Here is a 25,600-nt window from a genome sequence, read left to right on the forward strand (position 1 = left end):
ATGCATTAATGTTTCAGCTGTCAGCGGGATTCCCACTAACAGCTGAATGTAAAATAAAGAATTGCCAGCAATTAAAAAATAATAAAAACGGCGTGGGGTCCCCCCTCCCATCCATACCAAGCCCTTTGGGCCCGGTATGGATTTTGAGGGGAAGCCCCACGCCAAAATTAAAAAAAAAAAAAAGGCGTGAGGTTCCCATGGGGACAAGGTGCTTCGGGGGGGAGCTCCCCCCCCAAAGCACCCCCCATGTTGAGGGCATGTGGCCTGGTATGGTTCAGGAGGTGGGGGAGGCACTCCCGTTCTCTCACCCCCTCCCCCCCCATTTCCTGACCTGCCGGGCTACATGCTCGGATAAGGGTCTCCCACCTCTTTCCTATTTCTCTCCTGTTGTTTCTCAGGGATTCATTTCTCTGGGTTTTTCTCCTGAAGGGGGTAGGTATTTCCTTATTGTGCTAGTGTTCGCACATGCTTGGGGGGGTTTTACTCCCCCCCTTTAACAGATTTATTCCTCATCTTTTGTGCTTTGCCACTGAATTTGTTGTAATACACAGCTGCTGTATTATCCGTCCCCGAGAGACTTTCCCTCCTTAGAAAAAAAAAATACCTTGGGAGCAGTAGTGATCGATTCAATTCCACCGCCACTGAGAATCACAGAGAACCCCCCGGATTTAGCCCTCTATCTCCCACAATGCTCAGGAGTGCATTCAGACTGTAACATTAACAGCAGATGAATCAAAGTAGAGAAAGTCCTGATGTTGCTCACGGCAACTCACCAACCCCTTTCATATCGATAAATCCAGATCTTGTCTTCATATGGTGCTCGCCGTCCCAGCTGTTATCACCGAGCCCGACTCCTGATGGGGTTAGATAAATCTATCTAACCCCATCATGGATGTCACAGGGACGCTCTCACCGTCCCCATCTCCTCTGCAGTTGCCGTCTCCTGCTCCCGGATCACTGCCGATCCTCTCCGCCCTGCCACCTCTCCCAAGGGTACTGGACTGGACCGGACCTCCACCTCAGGGACTGGCTCAGCTCTCGGACCCGATGCTGCCACAGCTTCCTCTCCACTCCGCTCCTGCTCGGCCGGCCTCACAGTATGTAAAAACTTCAGGGACACAGAGCGGCAGGATAGGGCTGGCTACAGGACTGCAGATCTCTCTTAGTTTGCCAGGCTCCTGGAGCTCACACTGCTCATGGCGCCATGTTCATGCTCCTCCCCCCTCAGGCACTGCGACCCCTGGAAAGTTTTACCCCCTTTCATCCATCACTGTTGTCTTCCATGGACGTCCATGCCTTTTTATGAAACACAAATGATGCAGCGCTACTACCATAAAAATTCTTCACACATAAATGAATCAGTGCAAAATTAGTGACACAAATAACATAAACACACAATATTAAATAGTGCCAAAAAACTCATAAATAATCACGTGTGACAAGTGTCAATACGAGGTCCTAAAAGGCACTATTGGATCCCATTGGATTACTTGGGGCACCATTTATGTTATTTGGTCCATTTAGGACCTTGTATTGACACTTGTCACACGTGATTATTTATGAGTTTTTTGGCACTATTGTGTGTTTATGTTATTTGTGTCACTAATTTTGCACTGTTTCACTTATTCATGTATGTGTGAAGAATTTTTATGGTAGTAGCGCTGCATCATTTGTGTTTCATTTATATTTGTCTATGGGTATATGACTGTATGTAGCAGCTTTACCTTTGTTGGTAGGTATTAGTTTTAAGGTAGGAGCGCAGGAGTTGGTCCCATTGATTCATGCCTTTTTATGTTGCTGAGCTCACCTGTGCATTCGTCTTTCCTCAGAATGTACCAAACTGTTGATCTGGCCACTCCTAATATTGCTGCTATCTCTCTGATGGATTTGTTTTGTCTTTGAAGCCTTACAATGGCCTGTTTCACTTGCATGGATAGCTCCTCAACACATGATGTTATGTAACATGACAAGAAAACTTTTCCCTCGTCCCGCCCACTGAACAGGTTCACAGCAATAGATTCCAAATGCAAATACCTTGCTTACAATCAACTCAAGACCTTTTACCTGCTTAATTGATGAATAAATAATGGAGTAGTCTACACCGGGCCATGAAACAGCTTTTGATTTAATTGTTCAATTACTTTTGGTCCCTTGAAAAAGGGGGGATGACTACTCTTAAGAGCTTTAATTCCTAAACCCTTCCTCCAATTTGGATGTATATACACACAAATTAAACCTGAGAGTGTGCACTTCCAGCCCTATCCGTTATATCACTATAGCTTGAATATGTTTTGGTAAATACCTGAAAAAATCTAAAATTGTGCCTGTGTCCAAATATAAATGGACTGAACTGTATCTGTGCACTCCTTATCACATGGCTTCAATATCTATGTCCACTTCTTCTGAAGATGCTCGCTCCCCAAAAAGAAAACTCATATAGTGTAGTATATTTCTAAATGCATCAACTTACTCTTGCAATGCAACTCACACGAATAATGATATGAGTGATTCACCTCCCCTTCAGATCATGCACCTTACCAAAATTGCACCTTATCATAAATCCGCATAGAACATGAAGCTCGTTTGACAGTTCTTAAATATGTAAGGGGTGGGGCTATCATGTATGTGACCCTGCCCCCCATGTGACATCAGTGACCAGCATGCCCCATTTGATTTCACACGGGGCAGGGTCACACAGGGGATGTCACCGGGTAACCCCACCCCTTACATATTTAAGAACTGTCAAACCAGCTTCTGAGCAGACAGCTGAGGGCCGTTCAGAGCAGCAGCAGACATCGTGATTGAAGTTGGATTTACTTCGGGGGACATTCTTTTATTAAAGAACTTGTCAAAGAATGACTTCTGTCTTTTTTTTACACTGCAGCTTTTTTTTTGTTAATGAGTAGTGGTACCATGTACCCCATACTCATTCATGTGGGGGGGGGTGGGATCTGGGGGCCACCTTGCTAAAGGGTGCTTCCAGATTCCAATAAGCCTCCTGCCCACAGACCGCCACAACCACAGCCCAGGGTTGTGGGGAAGAAACCCTTGTAGGTACTTCTTGCCAATTCAGGTCTCCCTCCTTCCCTGCATATACCACCTGAGTTGTCTTTACCATGACGCTTCATATAACTACCATTAACGCGAAGGGACTTGACAGCCCATTTAAGTGGTCAAGAGTATGGAAAGAAGCCCTCCCTTTAAAATCTGACATCCTCTGCATACAGGAGATGCATTTTGCACACGGAAAAGCACCTTCCTGCTGCCATCGTGTGTTCTCCCACCAATATTTTGCTTACGCTCCCAAAAAGGTACGGGGGGGGGGGGAGGTGATTGCTATACATGCAATTTGGTGTATTTCTAACTCCAATACATAGACACTATGGGCTGATATCTTATTCTATCCGCCCTCTTCAATAATCTGCCCTATGTGATTATTAATCTTTATGCTCCTAACATGCATCAGAAACGTTTTTACCAGCTGATTATGAACAAGTGCATGGTCTCAAAAAGCTTGCAGATCTTTAATGGAACGAGGCACACCTTTATCACCCCTCATATTTTCCCTAGTCATGGAGCTGCTTGCAGAGGCAATAAGGAGTCATCCAATGATCACTGGCCTCCAAATTGGCAGGGTGACCCATAAAATAGGGTTATATGCAGATGACATCATCGTTATGAATAATCCTTTGCAGTCCCTACTTACTATTAAAGTGTGCAACTCTACAATAAGACAATCCAGAGGTCTTTCACAACAGACCTCATCACATATCCCACACCCTGCCTTTGAACTCCTCTGTAAGGATTTCTCTCTCTCTACCTGGACAAGAGCAGGGATTCACAAAGTAGGAGACCTTTATGATGTACAGGACTTACAGGTGAAACTCGAAAAATTAGAATATCGTGCAAAAGTTCATTTATTTCAGTAATGCAACTTAAAAGGTGAAACTAATATATGAGATAGACTCATCACATGCAAAGCAAGATAGTTCAAGCCATGATTTGTCATAATTGTGATGATTATGGCTTACAGCTCATGAAAACCCCAAATCCACAATCTCAGAAAATTTGAATATTGCGAAAAGGTGCAATATTCTAGGCTCAAAGTGTCCCACTCTAATCAGCTAATTAAGCCATAACACCTGCAAAGGGTTTCTGAGCTTTTAAATGGTCTCTCAGTCTGGTTCAGTAGGAATCACGATCATGGGAAAGACTGCTGACCTGACAGTTGTGCAGAAAACCATCATTGACACCCTCCATAAGGAGGGAAAGTCTCAAAAGGTAATTGCAAAAGAAGTTGGATGTTCCCAAAGTGCTGTATCAAAGAACACTAATAGAAAGTTATGTGGAAGGGAAACGTGTGGAAGAAAAAGGTGCACAAGCAGCAGGGATGACCGCAGCCTGGAGAGGATTGTCAGGAAAAGGCCATTCAAAAGTGTTGGGGACTTTCACAAGGAGTGGACTGAAGCTGGAGTCAGTGCATCAAGAGCTACCACACACAGACGGATCCTGGACATGGGCTTCAAATGTCGTATTTCTCTTGTCAAGCTGCTCCTGAACAAACAACGTCAGAAGCATCTTACTTGGGCTAATGAAAAACAGACCTGGTCTGTTGCTCAGTGGTCCAAAGTCCTCTTTTCTGATGAGAGCAACTTTTGCATCTCATTTGGAAACCAAGGACCCAGAGTATGGAGGAAGAATGGAGAGGCACACGCTGCAAGATGCTTGAAGTCCAGTGTGAAGTTTCCACATTCTGTGTTGATTTGGGGAGCCATGTCATCTGCTGGTGTTGGTCCACTGTGCTTCATTAAGTCCAGGGTCAACGCAGCAGTCTACCAGGAGATTTTGGAGCACTTCATGCTTCCTTCCGCAGACGAGCTTTATGGGGATGCTGACTTCATTTTCTAGCAGGACTTGGCACCTGCCCACACTGCCAAAAGCACCAAAACCTGGTTTAATGACCGTGGGATTACTGTGCTTGATTGGCAAGCAGACTTGCCTGACCTGAACCCCATAAAGAATCTATGGGGCATTGCCAAGAGAAAGATGAGAGACATGAGACCGAATGCAGAAGAGCTGAAGGCCGCTATTGAAGCATCCTGGTCTTCCATAACACCTCAGCAGTGCCACAGGCTGATAGCTTCCATACCACGCCGCACTGAGGCAATAATTGCTGCAAAAGGGGCGCAAACCAAGTCCAGGGTCAACGCAGCCGTCTACCAGGAGATATTGGAGCACTTCATGCTTCCTTCCGCAGACGAGCTTTATGGGGATTCTGACTTCATTTTCCAGCAGGACTTGGCACAAGCCCACACTGCCAAAAGCACCAAAACCTGGTTCAAGGACTGTGGGATTACTGTGCTTGATTGGCCAGCAAACTCGCCTGACCTGAACCCCATTGAGAATCTATGGGGCATTGCCAAGAGAAAGATGAGAGACATGAGACCAAACAATGCAGAAGAGCTGAAGGCCGCTATTGAAGCATCCCGCTCTCCCATAACACCTCAGCAGTGCCACAGGCTGATAGCTTCCATGCCACGCCGCACTGAGGCATTAATTGCTGCAAAAGGGGCCCAAACCAAGTACTGAGTACATATGCATGCTTATACTTTTCAGAGGTCCAATATTGTTCTATGTACAATCCTTGTTTTATTGATTGCATGTAATATTCTAATTTTCTGAGATTGTGGATTTGGGGTTTTCATGAGCTGTAAGCCATAAATCACAATTATGACAAATCACGGCTTGAACTATCTTGCTTTGCATGTAATGAGTCTCTCTCATATATATGTTTCACCTTTTAAGTTGCATTACTGAAATAAATGAACTTTTGCACGATATTCTAATTTTTTGAGTTTCACCTGTACATGCATTCCATGACCTGCATACTAAATATGATATCCCACATCAGGATTTCTACAAATATCTTAAGAGTCTGACACACCATGAACAGAGTTCAGTGGTTGGATTCCAAACTAATGGAAAGCATCCTACGCTTTTATGATCGCTCTGCAACATCCCAAAAAGGGATTTCACACTTCTACAAACTCCTGAACTGTCCCTCAACTGCTCAGAAACTGCTATCGATGGTGAAATGAGAGCAATCTCTTAAATTCTCAGTTGACCTAGACATGGCATATAGCATCTTGGACTACCATACTATTCTCTAAGTGACTTAACCACTGGGAAACAACACAAAAATTGCTACACTATTGGTACCATTTACCAGTAAAACTCTCTAAACTTTAGCCTGCGCATTCTTCTTCCTGCTGGAGAAACTGAGGTCATATAGGGACATCTGTACACATCTGGTGAACTTGCCCAGCTTTGACTACTTTTTAGATAGTAGTGCATAGAATTATAATTTCTCCTACAGGCTAACCCCACGATATTAAGCATCAACTGGCCTTACTAGGATTGGGACTTGAAGAGTGACCTAGACAATATCACGCCATAATCACCCACATCTTTAAAGCAGCTCGCCTCTCCATTGCTTGGAACTGGAAATCTGCTAATATTTCAACCCTCCCACAGCTCATAGTAATATTAAATAAACATTTCCAAATGGAATATATGTTTGCCAGAGCGCAGCTCATGATGTCCTGATTTTTTAGAAACCGAGAACCATAGATCAATGATACTATAAGTATTCCATTATCTTAATAATTCCCTCAAGTTCAGAAATAGGATGACCAACTCAAAAGTCTTACTCAAAAGCAAGAACCATTGGCCACCTATTTTCTTTAGCTTTACTCAGATTAATATACATTTTACCATAATACCTACTGTACAACCTCTTAATCTATACCCTTATACCACTTCTTCTATACCCTCTATATCCTTACCCAGACCAAACTGCACAAGTTAAAGCAATATTGTGAAAAAATTACTGTTATCTTTACTTAAATTTTCATATGATGTAATTGTCAACAATATGTCTTTTGGAACTTATGTACTTTTCTGTTGTAAGTTATCCTGATAACTGTGCTGCTCTACACAATCGTGATTAAACTAAAAATAAACAGTAAAAATATATATCAATTCCTAAACCAAAGTATATATAAATCAATTTAAAAAACAATCCCTTTCAACAAAAAAATTAAACAATATAAAAATAAAAAATAATAAATAATATAAATATATATGAAAACAATATCCAAAAAAATATATATTCTTCTGTGGACAATCCTTTTTCTGTGACTACCAAGTACAACTATCACAGGAAACAAGTGCACTCTACCATCCACCTTATATCTGCTCACCTCCAACAGTGTGATCTCAGTGTTTGGTCTAACTGCACTTTTGGATCCTAATATTATGGACTCTAAAGTTCAACTTGCTGAATAGTGGCTACAAGACGCTCACTCTAAACAAACACCATGGATCAGCCATGTTCCTCATAAACAAAAACGGAAAGGAGTGGAGGAATATTCCCAAAAAGAAGAGAAGTAAAATGGTGATGAGGATAACCAGAAGGAGGCTCATCTGTCTCCTCCAGAGGATGGACTCCAGTGTCTTGTATGGAGATGTCTCTGGACTTATTTATTCCCATTCCAGTGACAAATGTTGGACTCCTCGGCACGTCTTAACTCTCAGAGTGAGCAGGAATGTGGATCTCTTCAGCGGGCACAGACATTGCAATTTCATCCCAAACTCAGACCTCCTGGCCCCTTGGTGGTCACAGAAAAAGGATTGTCCACAGAAGAATATATATTATTTTTTGGATTTTTTGGGACTTTTTTTCATATTTATTTATATTATTTATAATTTTTTTATATTTTTGTTTACATTTTTTGTTGAAAGGGATTGTTTATTTTAAATTGATTTATATATACTTTGGTTTATGAATTGATATATATTTTTACTATTTATTTTTTTTTATGAATAACATTTTATTAAATTTTCCACATGTATATACATACATGGCATTTTAAAGAGAAATGAAAATAAAGAAAAACAAAGGGATCATCGATGCTAGCAACATGGGTAGAAAAATAACAGTATGCAATGACAATAGGGCTGCAGTGCAAGGATGATCAAGTCCACACAAGTCAAGCAGGTTGACCAGTTGTGTAAACATCCCACAGGTTCCATACAGCTTCAAATGAGATTATAGAATCGGCGTGTGAAGCGGTTAGATATTCCATTTTTCTGATATCTGCAATAATCTTAAATAATGTCAACATTGAGGGGGGTGTAGGGGAGAGCCAGCTCATTGGAATGCTTCTCCTGGCCGCCGTCAAAATGTGCACGGAGAGTCTCCTCGATGGTCTAGAGAGACCTGGAAAGGGCAGGCCCAATAAAAAATAAAGAGGCTCAAAAGGGAGAGAGGTATGTAATACCAGTTGTAGTAAGGCCAAAACCTCTTCCCAAAAGGGAGTGATAAGCCTACAATTTCAAAAAATGTGAAAAAGGGAGCCGGTTTCCCTCCCGTAGCGCCAGCAGGCAGGAGAAGCACTCGGGTTACGAGAATGGAGCACATCAGTGGTTCGATACCACAACATTATGATTTTGTAAGCATTTTCCTTATAAACTACACACATAGAGGATTTGGATGCGTTCTCCCATATTTTCTTCCACTGCAACAAGTCAATGTCAAAGCGGAGAAACTGGGACCACTTACGCATATAGCGATGGGTATCAATAGTTAAAGGAGGGACATACAGCAGGAGCTTATATGTTTTGGAGACTGTGCCCTTTTGATGTGGGCCCTGAATACACAGGCGTTCAAAGGGTGTAGGCTTCTCCAGAGTCAATGAGGGTGACAGGGTGGAGAAAAAATGGCGTATCTGCAAATAAACATAGAAGTGTTGAGGAGGTATTTGGGTATTTTTTTGGATGTCGGAAAATGATTTAAATTTCCGAGTTACGGGATGGACCAGATGACGCAGTTGGAAAAGATCGGCTGAGGCCCATGGGAGCATTCGGTGTAAGGACAAACTATCCGGAAGGGAGGGATTAAAGAGAACATTAGTCAGAGGGGAGCACTCGGAGGACAAAGCAAATTTAGCCCTGCATCTCCTCCAGATAGACAAGGAGAATTGCATGGGTCAAAGTAAAAGGTGTCGGTGAGAAGCGATGGCCACCGCTGACATATCCCAGAGCAGAGAGCATAAATGGATCGGAGTAAGTTGCAAGGTTTCAATCTCAGTCCATTTGTTAGAAGGGCGTCTGGTGGACCAGGAGATTAAAAAACGAAGGTGGGTGGCATAGTAATAGGTCACAATATCCAGTACTCCCAAGCCTCCCCTAGAACGTAAAGAAAGGAGTACAGTACGTGAAATTCTATGTTGTTTGTTGTGCCAAATAAAACGTAAGAGATTTTTGGATGGAATGTAGCTTAGACATAGGGATGGGGAGAGTTGCAAATAGATACAAAAGTTTGGGCAGTACGGTCATTTTTATAACATTTATACGTCCAAGAAAGGAAATAGGTAAGGTGTCCCAAACTTTTAAGGAACGGGAAATAGCGACAAATGGGGGGGTAAAATTAGCCTCATGTATGGAATGGTAGGAGGAAGTAAGGTTGGTACCCAAATACTTCAGTGAGTGGGTACACCAACGATATTGGTAAGATGCTTGGAGAGAGGTTAACATCTTGGGTGGGATATGAAGTGGGAGTGCTTCGGTTTTGGATGTATTTGCCTTGTAGCCTGACAGGGTCCCAAATAATTGTAAGGTTTTATGAAGAACCGGAAGAGAGGTGCAAGGACTAGTTAGAGTAAGAAGGATATCGTATGCAAATAGGGACAATTTGTATTCACGCCCATGGGAATGTATCCCTCGTATGTCAGGGTTAGATCGAATGGCAATGGCCAGCGGCTCTAGGCAGAGGATAAACAGTAAAGGGGAAAGTGGGCCCCCCTGCCTTGTACCGTTCGACATCCTGAAAGAAGGTGAAAGAAACAAAGACAATCTGACCTCTGAGGACGGGGAGGAGTAAAGGATCTTCAGGGCCGTCACAAACGGGCCCCGGAAACCATATCTCTCCAAGACCATAAACATATAGGGCCAGCTAAGGCGATCAAAAGCTTTTTGAGCATCCAAACTCAGCAATATAGCAGAGGATGAAGTTCTGTTAATCAGGTCGATCAGGTCAATAGACCTCCTGGTATTGTCCGCAGCGTGTCTGGCCGGCACAAAGCCCACTTGGTCCCTGTGTATAAGCTTGGAGATGAATCCCGGAAAGCCTATTGGCCAAAATCTTAGTAAATATTTTATAATCAGAGCTTAACAGGGCAATGGGGTGATAATTGTCCGGAATAGAAGGATCCTTATCAGGCTTGGGGATAACGGAAATATATGCACGTGAAAAATCAGCCTGAGGGGGGGGGGGGGGACACCTCTTAAGAGATCCTGAAACAACGAGAGAAGATGGGGGGCCAAAATGCCTATGAACGTCTTGTAATAAGAATAAGGTAAGCCATCAGGTCCCGGTGATTTGTGAGAAGGGAGCTGCTTAATCGTATCATACAGCTCCTCAGATGAGATATCGGCATTAAGGGCCGAAAGGTCAGAAGGTGATATCTGCGGCAAAGAGAATGACTCAAAGAAGGCATCGAATGACGTTTCACAAAAAGGAGGATGGAGATCTGGGGTTAAACAGTTGTAGAGAGTCTTATAATATGATCCAAAAAGTGAGGCCATTACATGAGGGTCATATGTAGGTGTACCATCTGATTGAAGAAGATGGTCTGGTAGCAAGGGAGAGGATTGCGTTTTAAGCTTGTTGACTAGCATATGGTGGGGCTTATTGGAAAATTCATAAGGCATTTTGGCCCCCCATCTTCTCTCGTTGTTTCAGCTTTGATTTGGTCGCGTAGAAAAGTAACCCTACGAAGATGGATTATGGACGGCTTGATTAGCAGTTGACGCTCGGCTGAGGATAATTGGCGGATGAGAGAAGCCTTGGCGCTGGCTGAGGATTTTTTCAAACGGGAGCCTATAGAGATACATATTCCCCAATAAACGGCCTTGTGGGCCTCCCAAAGGGTCAAGGAAGAAGTCACCGAGCCAACGTTGTGTTAGAAGTACATATCCAATCCTCGGGAGAGTTCTTCACGGAGACAGGCAGTAGTGAGAAAGGTCTCATTGAGACGCCAATGACAAGCTTTCGGTAAAGAATGAGGGAAGAAAAGATTCAGAGACAAAGAGGCGTGATCGGACTATGTACTGGGATTGATTTCGGATGAAACCAAAAGAGGGAGTAAGGGGGCAGAGACGAAAAAGTGGTCCAAGCGGGAGAAACTCTGATGAGGGGTGGAGTAGAAAGTATACTGTTTATGAAGGGGATGTTTGATCCGCCAAGCATCAAAGAGACGATGGTCCCTTATCAATTTGCGAAAAGATTTTGAAGAGGAACACTGCCGCTTCGAGGGGGTGGATTCAAATAGTACTTTCCTATCTTTGTGGGGGGACATGATTAAATTAAAATCACCTCCAATGATCATATGTGGTGTGGTAAAGGCATTCAGACTAGCAAGGGTTTGGGAGAGGAAATGTAATTGACCTGCGTTCAGGGCATACAAGTTTAACAGGATAAGGGGAGAACCAGCAAACATACATTCCAAAATGATATAACGACCCTGTGGGTCAACCTTGGAGGACATGACCCGAAGGGAGCAGTGTGTCCGGATCAAAATAGCCACTCCGGCTTTCCCAGTGGGATCAAAAGCCAAGTAGGAGTGGGAGAAAAACCTTGAGGCAAAACGAAAAGAGCCAGTCGACTTGAAATGGGTCTCCTGGACAAAAATAATGTCTGCTCCTGAGGATCAAAATTCCCTCAAAGCCATCCACCGTTTTTGGATGGAGTTAAGACCTTTGACATTCTACGATAATAACCGTAAAGCCATCATTAGATAAACATACAAATAGCAAATGTACTCATATAAAGAATAATGGAGATATCATCGATGAGGCAAATCTAAGAACAGTAGAGACATGAAACATTAACATTAATAGACAAACCCAAAAAAATACAATAAAGAACATAGATATCAGTATGGATATGAACTTGGGAAAGACATCGGCACCCAAGTCGTCCAGGCAAATGTCTGGACATGATCGGGGGCAACATGACAACCGGAACATACAAATCAGCAGACCCGGCCAAAAAGATACAGCATAAGAAGGCACCCAGCACAAAAATAAAGTGGAAAAAAAAAATGAAGAGGGAGGAAGAAAGGAGGGTGAGGAAAAGAAGGGAGAGGGGGGAAAGGGAAGGGGAGAAGAAGGGGGGAAGAAAGGAGGGTGAGGAAAAGAAGGGAGAGGGGAAAAAGGGGGAAAGGGAAGGGGAGAAAAAGGGGGGGAAGAAAAGGAGGGGAGATGAAAAGGGGAGGGGGAGAGGGGAGGAGGTAGGGATACAGCCTTGAAGAACACCTCAAGAAAACATCAAGCAGGATCATCACTGCAACGAGCAGGGCAAGGGCATTGTGGAGTACGTGAAGGACGCTTCCGGACCCTATGAACTGGTGTCCAGATCTTGCTGGGGGTAGCGGAAGGACGAGATGGAGTAGATGGTAGTGAGGCATTGTCGTCCGGCCGTGGGGGTAGTCCCAGTTGCTTCAGGAAGGAGTCCGCCTCAAAAAGATCACGTAGAATAACTTTGGAGTCATCTTTGGAGACGACCAGCTTGAAGGGAAAACCCCAGCGGTAAGGTATACGATGGTGTTGAAGATGCGTGGTGAGTGGCTTCAGCGCTCGCCGTTTAGCCAGGGTAATAGGAGAAAGATCACAAAAGAGCTGAAGCCGGTCCCCTTTAAATTCCAGGGAGGGAACATTGCGTACAGAGGCCAACAAGGCTTCCTTGCTCTCAAAAAAATGGAAGCGGACGATGACATCACGTGGTCTGGTGCCATCAGGTCTGGGACCTAAAGAACGATGGGCCCTGTCCATGCGCCACTCCACTTCTAGGACCAAGGGGGCGGTTGTGGTTAAGAAGGACAGGAGGTGTCGGCGAAGTTCGGAATCGGCAATGGATTCAGATATACCTCGAATACGAACGTTTTGCCAGCGTTCCCTGTTTTCCAAATCTTCTTGCTGGATCTGAATTTGGGACATGGTGTGTTTCAGGTACGCATTGTCTTCTTCCAAGACATGAACGTATTGCACCAATTCATAAAATTTATTCTCCAGTTGATCTGCACGCTCCCCAATCTGCGCTATTTCTCCACGAAGATCCAAGGCCAATTTGCCCACTTCAGCGGAGATAGTGGAGGTAATATTGCGCAAAAATACCTGCAATTTTTCTTCTAGCGTAGATATCGTGAGGGCAGGTGACACACGGAGATTGGTGAGAGCGGATGGAGAAAGGCTCAAAGGATGCTCTGCTGTCCCCTCTATAGGGATCTGGGATTCGGATTCATCTATATGGTGTTGCTGAGGAAGTGAGATTAGCTGCATTGTGGAGGCAGCAGGTGTAGTACCTCCTGCCGCCACTGGGGGCCTGTCGGAGCTCATCTGTGAGAGTGAGGAGGTTGGCTGCATTGTGGAGGCATTGAGGAAGCTGGAGGTAGCTGGTGTAGTACCTCCAACCGCCACTGGGGGCCCGTCGGAGCTCGTCTGTGGGATCCCTGCTGAAATTGAGGCCGAGGATTGCAGCCTGTGAAGAAACCGCTGCAGCGGTGACGGCCGCGGCTCACGTGGTGGCGGGGAGGGGGGCTTCCAGCGCCCTATCTTCCCCATTATAGAACTGAGGTCTGGCGAGCTGGGTGCCCTGCTACTGTGACTCACCCAGGGACGAATATGGAAGAGCGGTGCACCGTGGGTGAGTCTCTTAGGCCGGGGGATGTACGGAGCTCACAGGGATACGGCCATCAATGTTCCCAGCCGCGCATGCGCCCCCTATTTATTTTTAGTTTAATCGCGATTGTGTAGCGAAGCACTGTTACTATACACACTATATCTTATTAATATTATTTTTGTTGACCATAATAAGAGCTTAAGGTATACTATAGTTTTAGCCTCATAATTTAATAACTTTCAAATTTTTAAAGAATTTATTTGTCTTGCACTGCTGAACATAAGTATTTGAACACCTGAGAAAATCAGTGTTAATATTTGGTACAGAAGCCTTTGTTTGCTATTACAGAAGTCAAACGTTTCCTGTAGTTCTTGACCAGGTTTGCACACACTGCAACAGGGATTTTGGCTGAGCAACACAGAGTTTCAGCTCCCTCCAAAGATGTTCTATTGGATTTAGGTCTGGAGACTGGCTAGGCCACTCCAGAACCTTGATATGCTTCTTACGGAGCCACTCCTTGGTTATCCTGGCTGTGTGCTGCGGGTCGTTGTCATGTTGGAAGACCCAGCCACGACCCATCTTCAATGCTCTGACTGAGGGAAGGAGGTTGTTGCTCAAAATCTCACAATAAATGGCCCCATTCATCCTCTCCTTAATACAGTGCAGTCGTCCTGTCCCCTTCGCAGAAAAGCACTCCTAAAGCATGATGTGACCACCCCCATGCTTCACAGTAGGGATGGTGTTCTTGGGATGCAACTCATCCTTGTTCCTCCAAACACGACGAGTGAAGTTTAGACTAAAAAGTTCTACTTTGGTCTCATCTGACCACATGACTTTCTCCCATGCCTCCTCTGGATCATCCAGATGGTCATTGGCAAACTTCAGACTGGCCTGGACATGTGATGACTTGAGCAGGGGAACCTTCCGTGCACTGCATGATTTGAAACAATGACGGCGTGGTGTTCTACCGACAGTGACCTTTGAAACTGTGGTCCCAGCTCTCTTCATGTCATTGACCAGTTCCTGCCTTGTAGTTCTGGGCTGATTCCTCACCTTTCTTATCATCAGTGATACCCCACGAGGTGAGATCTTGCATGGAGCCCCAGTCCGAGGGAGACTGACAGTCGTCTTTAGCCTCTTCCATTTTCTAACAATTGCTCCAACAGTTGATCTATTTTCACCAATCTGCTTGGCAATTGCCCCGTAGCCCTTTCCAGCCTTGTGAAGGTCCACAGTTTTGTCTCTGGTATCTTTTGACAGCTCTTTGGTCTTGCCCATGGTAGTAGTTGGTGTCTCACTGACTGTGGGGTGGACAGGTGTCTTTAAAGAGCTCAGACAGGTGCTACTAAGTTAGATTAATGAGTGGAGTAGAGGTGGACTTTTTAAAGGCACAGTAACAGATCTTTGAGAGCCAGAATTCTTGCTGTTTTTAGGTGTTCAAATACTTATGTTCAGCAGTGCAAGACAAATATATTCTTTAAAAATCATACAATGTGATTTCCTGAATTTTTTTTTAAATTCTGTCTCTCAGAGTGGGAATGCACCTACAATGTGAATTTCAGACCCCTCCATGATTTCTAAGTGGGAGAACTTTCAAAATCACAGGGTGTTCAAATACTTATGTTCCTCACTATATGTACTTTACAGTAACAAATAATTTTTAAACCTCATTGCAAATTATAGTGTCTGTGTCAACCTATTAATCAAATGGTTAGTGGTGTTTGTTAGTGACCTATTGTAACTAAATATTAATTCATTTTCGATAATCTGTCTATACATACAACAATCTTATTGGGTTCTTTAAAGAAGAACTCTTGAATAGGCAAAAATTACCCATTACTACCCCCCCACACACACACACACAAAACACAAATTACAAAGTCTAATTACATTTTCATGACCTCATCTCTGTAATTCAAAAGATAACAGCATCTGCTTTGCCAAGGAGGACATTTAACAGCAGGGATCACATCATATCTCTTCTCTCTCTCCTGCAGGAGAAGGAAACTACATTTCCCATCGATCAGTGAATGTGGGCGGGTAAACTAGGCCTGTACATGCAGAATGGGTACTCGCCCACTCCCAACGTAAATGACACCCCCTCATTCTCCAGTCACACTGCTCAGTAACAAAGGGAGGGGACAGTTAAGTGGAAATCTTATAAATGTAAAGCATGCATGTGAAAAATGTATAGTTCATTCTATGTAGGCTACTTTAAATAGTTAATTCTCCCTCCTCTAGGTTTTCTGTTGCTGGCTGTGGCTGCTATACTCACATGCAATCAACTAAAATAAACTAATTGATCAGAGACTGTAGCCATACTACAGGAGATGACTTGAAGCATATCTCATGGGATCACAAACAAGAACACATTTAGAGTACAGCAAGGAAGGCATTGAACCTCTGCCAATTTTTTTGGCTGTTTCCGTGCAAGGGTAAGGAATTGGGGGGAAGCCTCCCTCCAGTGGTGTCACAGGGACAGGAAGTGAGTGGAAGTCTACCTCCGATGGGGTCACAGGGACAAGAAGGGGAAGTCTCCCCCTCTGTTCCAGTCACAAGGATGGAAAGTGAGGGGGAAGTCTCCCTTTGGCGGCGTCACAGGGTCAGGAAGTGAGGGGAAATTCAATCCGGGGGGGTCACAGAAACAGGAAGTGAGGGGAAGTCTCCCACCAGTGGTGTCACGCAAACAGGAAGTCTCCATCTAGTTGTGTCACAGGGACAGGAAGTGAGGGGAAGTCTCCCTCCAGTGGTGCCACAGGGACAGGAAGTGAGGGGAAGTCCCCCTCCAGGGATGTCACAGAAACAGGAAGTCTCCCTTCAGAGGTGTCACAGAGAGAGGAAGTGAGGGAAAGTCTTCATCCAGTGGTGTCACAGGGACAGGAGGTGAGGGGAAGTCTCCTTCCAGTGGGATCACAGGTACAGGAAGTGAGGGAAAGTCTCCCTCTGGTGGGGTCACAGGGCCGGGAAGTGTCACAGAAACCAGAAGTCACCCTCCCAAATGCTATCAGTTTATCATGGCAGGGGTTTATTTCATTTTTCCTGGTGATTTTCCGGCCTGTAACCTACCATGAGGAGCACAGTATATACGACCTGTGAAGTTTAGCCTACCTCAGCACAGATGACAGAATTCACTCAGTTGTGATGTCTCTCCAGGCAGAAAATCATTGCAGCGAATCAATGCAGAAACAAAGGTTGATTGCTTGAGTATACATCTATCTGGGGTTGAAAACTTTGTCATTTCCTCTTGAGAAAGAAGTGCAACTGCACAACTCGCGATGTACTGAGCATGCTCCGAAACATGTTGCGTAATTTCTAGTAAACGACTTCCGGTCTGGATGCTGTGATCCACCACCGAGCGGAACTGGCTGCTTCCCATATTCTTACCAGGAACAAGCAGACATTCCTTCTCTACCATCCGGGATGAGCTGTGGTGATGTACCCGTCAGCAGAGACCCCGCTATGTCACAGGACCTCTGATGACGTCAGACTGACAAAATGCGTTGGATGGGACTTCCGTGATACGTCACTTCCAGTCAGTGGGATGCAGGTGGCGCACAAACTAGCATTCTTTGGTTTTCATATAGATTTGTATATGCCTGAATGACATGAACTCGTGTAAATACAATTTTAAAATGTTTTTTAATAAAAGGAATTTGCTACATTATGAGAGGTTCCTCTCTTTCCCTCTGTGAGTACGGTGTGTTCTTGTTTGGGAGGAGAAGAACAGCACTTATTTCCCTGGTGTTTTCTTTATCTTGCAGAACCTTGATACGGATTTTGGGAACAGAGCACTTTACTTTGAACACTGATTATGGACATTTGTTGTATTATAAGTTATGTTTAAATATTCTTAATAATTTGAGTGTTTCACAAATAATTTGTGGTAGAATCAGGCACTTTATTTGTCACAATATATATATTTTTTTTACAATTTTATGTATATGTTTTAATTGTTTGTGATTTACATTCATTTTGCACATACTTTATGTGGAAGTAGGGCACTTTTGATTTATTTATAGGAGTTGAAGAGCACGATCTATATGGTTTAATATTGGATTTACCGTATTTTTCGCTCCATAAGACGCACTTTTCCCCCCCCCAAAAAGGTGGGAAAATGTCAATGCGTCTTATGGAGCAAATGCAAAGCGGCCAGTCCGGTATTTCTGCCCGCCACCATGTCAGAATATCGGGCCGGCCACTCAGCTCTTCTCTCCTGCAGGACCTTACCTGTTCCTTGCTCCAGCGCTGCAGTCTTCCCGCGGCGGCTTCTGTGACAGCCGGGTGGCCACTGCGCATGCGTCAGAAGCGCCGCGCTTTGTAAATGGTCCGGTGTCTTCTGGGACACATAGCAGGTCCCAGAAGGCTCCGGGCCATTCACAAAGCGCAGAGCTTCTCGCGCATGCGCAGTGGGCACCCGGCTGTCACAGAAGCCGCAGCGGGAAAAGAAGGAAGGACAACTCCGCCGAAGTTGGAGCAGGTACCTGTCAAATTCAGGTACCCGTTCCCCCTCCCTCCCCGAAGGTCCGCAGTCTCTGGTAATCTCCTTTACTGTCTGCAGTCTCTGGTCTTCTGTACTATGTCCACAGTCTATGGTCATCTCCTGTACTGTGTCCGCAGTCTCTGGTCATCTCCTGTACTGTGTCCGCAGTCTCTGGTCATCTGCTGTACTGTGTCCGCAGTCTCTGGTCATCTGCTGTACTGTGTCCGCAGTCTCTGGTCATTCCCTGTACTGTGTCCGCAGTCTCTGGTCATTCCCTGTACCGTGTCCGCAGTCTCTGGCCATCTCCTGTACTGTGTCCGCAGTCTCTGGTCATCTCCTGTACTGTGTCCGCAGTCTTTGGTCATTCGTGTACTATGTCCGCAATCTCTGGTCATCTCCTGTACTGTGTCCGCAGTCTCTGGTCATTCCCTGTACCGTGTCCGCAGTCTCTGGTCATTCCCTGTACCGTGTCCGCAGTCTCTGGTCATTCCCTGTACCGTGTTCGCAGTCTCTGGTTATTCCCTGTACCGTGTTCGCAGTCTCTGGCCATCTCCTGTACCGTGTCCGCAGTCTCTGGTCATCCCCTGTACTTTGTCTGCAGTCTTTGGTCATCCCCTGTACTGTGTCTGCAGTCCATTGGTTCAGAATATTTTCTTTCTTATTTTTCTTCTCTAAAACCTAGGTGCATCTTATGGTCAGGTGTGTCTTATGGAGCGAAAAATACGGTATGTCTTATTCATATACTGTAAACTGATTGAAGTGCTCTTTAAGATGGATTTAATTCATTTATGGTGTTTTTTTGGGTAAAGGAAGTGCGGTCTCTCCTCTATATATTTGTCAAAGATATGCCTGTTTTACTGCAGCATCATGTGAGTGGCCAACTTTGAGCCTCTTTGCTTTTATAATAAATGATCTGGTGATACTACACTTACATCCAGGTCACATTGGGCGCGATTTGCATGTCATGCGACTTGCAAATCGTATGCTATGTCGCACGCTATTGTCCGCTATTAGAGCGGTCACATCGGTGTGGTTTCGACTTGGTCAGAGCTGCACCGATTTCTAAAGTAGTGCATGCACTACTTTTGTTGTGATTTGCATAGACATCTGTGTCAGATGTCTTGCAAATTGCAAGACATCTGTGTCAGATGTCTTGCAAATTGCAAGACATCTGTGTCAGATGTCTTGCAAATTGCAAGACATCTGTGTCAGATGTCTTGCAAATTGCAAGACATCTGTGTCAGATGTCTTGCAAATTGCAACTGAAATTGGCAGGTCACCCGATTTCGAAATTGCGTGACTTCACTGTAAGTCGCACGATTTAAAAATCGACTTTGATGTGAACGGGGGCTTAGAGGCACTGTTTCTGTTTTGTAATTGTGTGTATCTAGAGTACACTTTTGCTCTAAAGATCAGCTGCCCAAGTGGACTATCTTTTCACACTCCCCTTCTTTTATGGACGTATAGTTCTTATATGCCATTACTAGTGACTTAACATATATTGGCGCAGTCCATTTTATTGTTTACTACTTCTCTCGACTCTTGCAAGCCTCACCATCTGCTGCATGTGCAGAGGTTTCATCTTATTGTGAGAGGAGTGCTAAGTCTATGGTCCCTCCTCCTGTGTCCCAGCTGTATCCTCCTCCTCCACTCAGCTGCTTCCTCCAGCCAGAGCAGCCTTTCAGAGCGGCCCAGGGGGGCTGTCATTTTTAGAACCCACCTCCAAGGGCGATACAGTGCTGTTCTGCCCACTACAGCAAGCAGGGACAGAAATAAACCTCTGCTTCCTGGAGAAATACAGGAGACATACCACGTGGCAGCCGGTCTTACAAACAAGAAACCCCTGGGCATTAATGGTTTGATCTGAAAATCATCAGGCTATTTCAAAGCAACTACTGAGTTAACAAGAAGATGGATGACATATTAAGTGAAGGTAGGAAATCAGCAACAAGGACATGTAAAAAAAAGTTTTTGCCCAAAGTTCTGCGTTAAAAAAATTTTGCTTGGCAAAATAACTCAAAATAGTTAATTTAGTCAGTTAAATTATTTTTATAAATGTTTTTATACTGGAGGCACTGTGGTTCAATATATTTAACTGACAAAATAAATTGTTCAGGCATTCCCTGAAAAAAAACCTATTTATTCAGTTATACTACGTCAGCCGTCATTAAATGGCGGACCGCGGTCCACAAATGGACCGAGCATTAATCCCATCTGGACTGACAGCCCGCCAGTCTAGAATGTCAGATGCCCGCTGCTCAGCAGTCATTGATGCTGGGACCGTGAGCGTCCCAGCAACCAATTGACATCACGTGTGCACCCAACCCTCTGCGGCTCACCTTTCCCGTCTTTCCCGGCTCCTGCTCCCTGCCTTTCCACAGGGTTTGGTGTGATGTCAAGTGCGCGCCCTGCCCTCTTCAGCAAGGATCCCAGCAAAGTTCTTGTCCCCTGCAGCTCTTTACGTTTGCTGACTCCTGCTCCCTGCCTGCCTTCAAGGTAGGATGTGTTTGTACTTACAGGGGCATGCTGATGGGCAAATTTATTGTTAAGGGGAACTCTGATGGGTACATTTTATGTTAAGGGGCACTCTAACAGGCACATATGTTAGGGGGCTCTATGATGGGCACATTTTATTTTGTGCCCATTAGAGTGCCCCCTTAACATAAAATGTGCCCATCAGAGTGCCCCCTTAAAATAAAATGTGCATATAAAATAAGGGGCATGCTGATGGGCACATTTTATGTTAGGGGGGCACTTTGATGAGCAAATATTGAGGAAAAGGGGCACTCTGATGGGCACATATTGTGAAAAAGGGACACTCTGATGGGCACATATTGTGGAAAAGGGGCACTCTGATTGCACATGTGATGGAAAGGGGCATTCTGATGGGTACATACGATGTAAAGGGGCACTCTGATGGCAAAATATGATATAAAGAGGCACTTTGACGGGGATACCTGATGTAAAGAGGCACTCTGATGGGGATACTTGATGTAAGGGGGCACTCTGATGGGGACACCCTATGTAAGGGGTCACTGTGATGGGGGAGCCTTGTGTAATGCACTCTGTTAACCACTCTCATGGGGATAACTGATGTAAAGGGGTGCTCTGATGGGGACACCTGATGTAAGGGGGCACTCTGACAGGAATACCAGAGGTAAGGTGGCACTGTGATGGGAACATCTGATGTAAAGGTAATAATAATAAAAAACCTTTCTTTCATTAATATTCAAACACCCATATTGAAAATCCAACATTAATACATAAATAAATAAAAACCAGAATATCATCCAAAAATAAAATAAACAAAATAAAATAATAAAATGTCCAAAATAGTGTCCAAAATAATGTCCAGAAAAATAAATAATATAAATAATAGTCCACCAAAAGTATCTCAATCCAGTGTGTTCAACTTTCAATTCTCCATTCCGAACCTCGTGATACCTCGAGAAAATAAACTATTAATAGTGTATTATCTTCCAAATATCATATAAGTGTATATATATATATATATATATATATATATATATATATATATATATATGTTTAAGGTATATACACTTTTGGTGGATTATTTATTTTTCTGGACATTATTTTGGACACTATTTTGGACATTTTATTATTTTATTTTGTTTATTTTATTTTTGGATATTATCCTGTTTTTTTATTTATTTACAGTGGGGCAAAAAAGTGTATTTAGTCAGCCACCAATTGTGCACGTTCTCCCACTTAAAAAGATGAGACAGGCCTGTAATTGGCATCATAGGTAGACCTCAATTATGAGAGACAAAATGAGGAAAAAAATCCAGACAATTCAGATTTTTCCAATTCCCAATTTTCCAATGTGATTGTCTGGATTTTTTTTCTCATTTTGTCTTTCATAGTTGAGGTCTACCTATGATGCCAATTACAGGCCTCTCTCATCTTTTTAAGTGGGAGAACTTGCACAATTGGTGGCTGACTAAATACTTTTTTGCCCCACTGTATGTATTAATTTTGAGTTTTCTATATGGTTGTTTGTGTATTAGTGAAAGAAAAGGTTTATTATTATTATTTGCTTTCAAGGGAGAAAGTGTTACTTTTCTTTAGGGTGATTATAGTAGGCATTATACTGTGTGAGGGTAGATTTTCCGAGTGATCATATATTTTAACCTGTTGTAAAGGGGCACTCTGATGGCAATACACTCTGATGGACACACCCTATGTAAGGTGGCACGTTGATGGGGGAACCTTATATAATGAGGCACTCTAATGGGGACAAGTGATGTAAGGGGGCTTTCTGATGTCATAAGACAAACTTGAGATTTGGACTTGGCTGGAAGAGAATTTTAGTAATTGGACCTCCTTGAATTTTAATTCAATACTCCTGTGCTAGGTGAATTGGGACATGTAACAATTATAAAGTAGGTGTTATTCCAATTTGGCTGCAAAAGGGGAAGTACTTTAAATCCACAATAAGCTAGATGGCTGGAGTCAAACAATAGGGTCCTCTTATACACGTAGACCATTCTCACCTGGCACTTTGTCCACTGATGCAAACACAGAGCGCTGTACTGTGAGGTCACTTCCAACACGGCGAGACTGTTCATAAAATCTGAAGGGCAAATGCTGAGATGATGATGTAGAAGTGTGGCCAAAACCCACCACTTCTTTCGATGGCTGAACAGGGAGATCTAAAAGAGCTGAAGAAAGAAGAAAGGGAAAGTAAAGTAGCCTTAGTAGAAGCATATAAACATTTATTCTGCTATTTTGTTCCAAATGTATCACCAAATACCCAGTTTAAATCATCGAAACACAAGGGCTCACTTTCAGGTAATGAAGACAGAATTAAGAGATTGCAATTGCGGACTTGTTTTTAAAAGGTGCAGGTGAAGGTTGTCATTATAACCCTGGGTTCATTATAAATATGTTTTATAAATATATGACTTCACTGTGTTTTCCAGTTCAATGAATCCAAAAACGGTATGACAGACAACGCTTGTTTAAAAACAATTGATTGAGTGCTCCCTTATTATCCTCATTTCTATCCTCACAGGTTTCTTTCATTATCATCTTGCAAACATAGGTTTGCTTTTATTTAGATAGAGCTGGTTGTTAATTGGCATTTGCTTCAGTTCGAATCTCAACTCTTGAATTGTGGTAATAGTGCAGCATATCCCAGAAATTAAGTTTTTTATTCATTTGTATTCTCCTTGTGAGTGCAGAAATGTCAAGCTGAGAGTCAGAGCCTGAGCTCAGTACAGTTTTGGATAGAGAGGAGATGGATCAGAACCCTTGTTAGGTTTTATTGCTGTTTGTGCTCCTGTTAAGGAGATTCACACTTTCTATTTGTCCTGTTTACCATTACCATTGAAAGTGAAAAAAAAAAATCCTAAATTTTGGGTTGTTCCCAGAAAAGTAATACAGGGGACATCTTCCAAAAGGGGCAAAGATAGCAAAACATTGACAGGGGTTATAACCCTCCATTACTCTGTTCAAAATGAAAAATAAAGAGGGGACATCTTTCAATAGGAACACTAGTTCTAGTGACCTGGGGGTTGCCTTAAAGTGGAGCTTCCACTTTGTCCCCCGCTCCCCATTAAGGATTGGAACTGGGGGGGGGGGGCTGGGGGAGGAGGTACCTGAATTTGACTGGTACCCGCTCCCACTTCTGCTGCGATCGCCTAGGCGATCGGAATCGGAAGTTGTCCCCCCCGTAGTCTTCTGGGACACGTGACAGGTCCCAGAAGACTACGGGGCCATTCACAAAGAGCAGCACTTCTTGTGTACCTGCTCCCACTTCCGCTGCAATCGCCTAGGCGATCGGAAGCGGATGTTGTCCCCCCCCGTAGTCTTCTGGGACACGTAACATTTAACATGATTTCCTATGAGACACATCTCCATGTTTTTTACCCAGTGCGTTTTCTGGAAAGAGTCAGGGACTTTTTTTGAATGCAAAAAGTTGCATTTTTGGTTATATAGACTTCAATGGAAATGCTGTAACAAAGCATGTAGTGAATTTTTGCTGCGTTTTAAATCTGCCTAGCAACCAGAAAAAAAACTGCATCAAAAACGCATCACAAAAGCAACACAAGACGTACTGCAGAAATGGATCAAACGCAAACTACATAGGTGTGAACCTAGCCTATTGGGACGCAGATGGGAAAAAAATAAACTGATAGGGGTTATAACTAGAGATGAGCGAATCGAACTTGGCGAAGTGGAATTCGTTTCGAAGATTAGGAAAAATTCGATTAGAATCCGAAAATTAGCAGACTTCGGATGCGCGAATCGAAATTTTCCAAAAATGGCGGCGACATGTGTGGCGACGGAGCGGGGATCTCTGGGAAGGCGCGCAGACAAGGCGCGCTGACCCATAATGCATTCATTCATGACATGTGATCGCATTAGCCAATCAGCAGCCAGCCAGCACTGTGTAATGGTCGAGCTATAAATTGCGGCCATCTTAGAATTCTCCATTAGCCTCCGGTCATTCAAGAGAGACAGACCTCTCTGTATTAGGGACAGAGTTAGGGCCAAAGAGACTTTAGGGCCACAAAATCGTTACTCAGGGACACAGAATTGTTACTCAGGGACACAGAACTGTTACTCAGGGACACAGAATTGTTACTCAGGGACACAGAATTGTTACTGAGGGACAGACACAGAATTGTTACTGAGGGACACAGAATTGTTACTGAGGGACACAGAATTGTTACTCAGGGACAGACACAGAATTGTCACTGAGGGACACAGAATTGTTACTGAGGGACACAGAATTGTTACTCAGGGACACAGAACTGTTACTCAGGGACACAGAACTGTTACTCAGGGACACAGAACTGTTACTCAGGGACAGACACAGAATTGTTACTGAGGGACACAGAATTGTTACTGAGGGACACAGAATTGTTACTCAGGGAAACAGAACTGTTACTCAGGGACACAGAACTGTTACTCAGGGACACAGAACTGTTACTGAGGGACAGACACAGAATTGTTACTGAGGGACAGACACAGAATTGTTACTGAGGGACACAGAATTGTTACTCAGGGACAGACACAGAATTGTTACTGAGGGACACAGAATTGTTACTGAGGGACACAGAATTGTTACTGAGGGACACAGAATTGTTACTCAGGGACACATAATTGTTACTCAGGGACACAGAACTGTTACTCAGGGACACAGAACTGTTACTCAGGGACAGACACAGTATTGTTACTGAGGGACACAGAATTGTTACTGAGGGACACAGAATTGTTACTGAGGGACAGACACAGAATTGTTACTGAGGGACACAGAATTGTTACTGAGGGACACAGAATTGTTACTGAGGGACACAGAATTGTTAATGAGGGACACAGAATTGTTAATGAGGGACACAGAATTGTTACTG

General features: G+C 43.8%; 1 protein-coding gene across 2 annotated transcripts in view; it reads right to left on the reverse strand.

Moving 5' to 3' along the window:
- Window positions 1–25,600, reverse strand: part of CLEC16A (C-type lectin domain containing 16A) — a 420,420-nt gene that overhangs the window by 96,932 nt on the left and 297,888 nt on the right. For both annotated transcript variants that reach the window (XM_089689496.1, XM_089689495.1), the window contains exon 6: window positions 22,736–22,903. In XM_089689496.1, the coding sequence (XP_089545622.1) occupies window positions 22,736–22,903 (168 nt within the window). The remainder of the gene's footprint in view (window positions 1–22,735; window positions 22,904–25,600) is intronic.

This window comes from Staurois parvus, unplaced genomic scaffold (genome assembly GCF_062004578.1).
Source record: "Staurois parvus isolate SC_StPar_1 unplaced genomic scaffold, SC_StPar_1.0 ptg000477l, whole genome shotgun sequence".
NCBI classification, from domain to species: Eukaryota; Metazoa; Chordata; class Amphibia; order Anura; family Ranidae; genus Staurois; species Staurois parvus.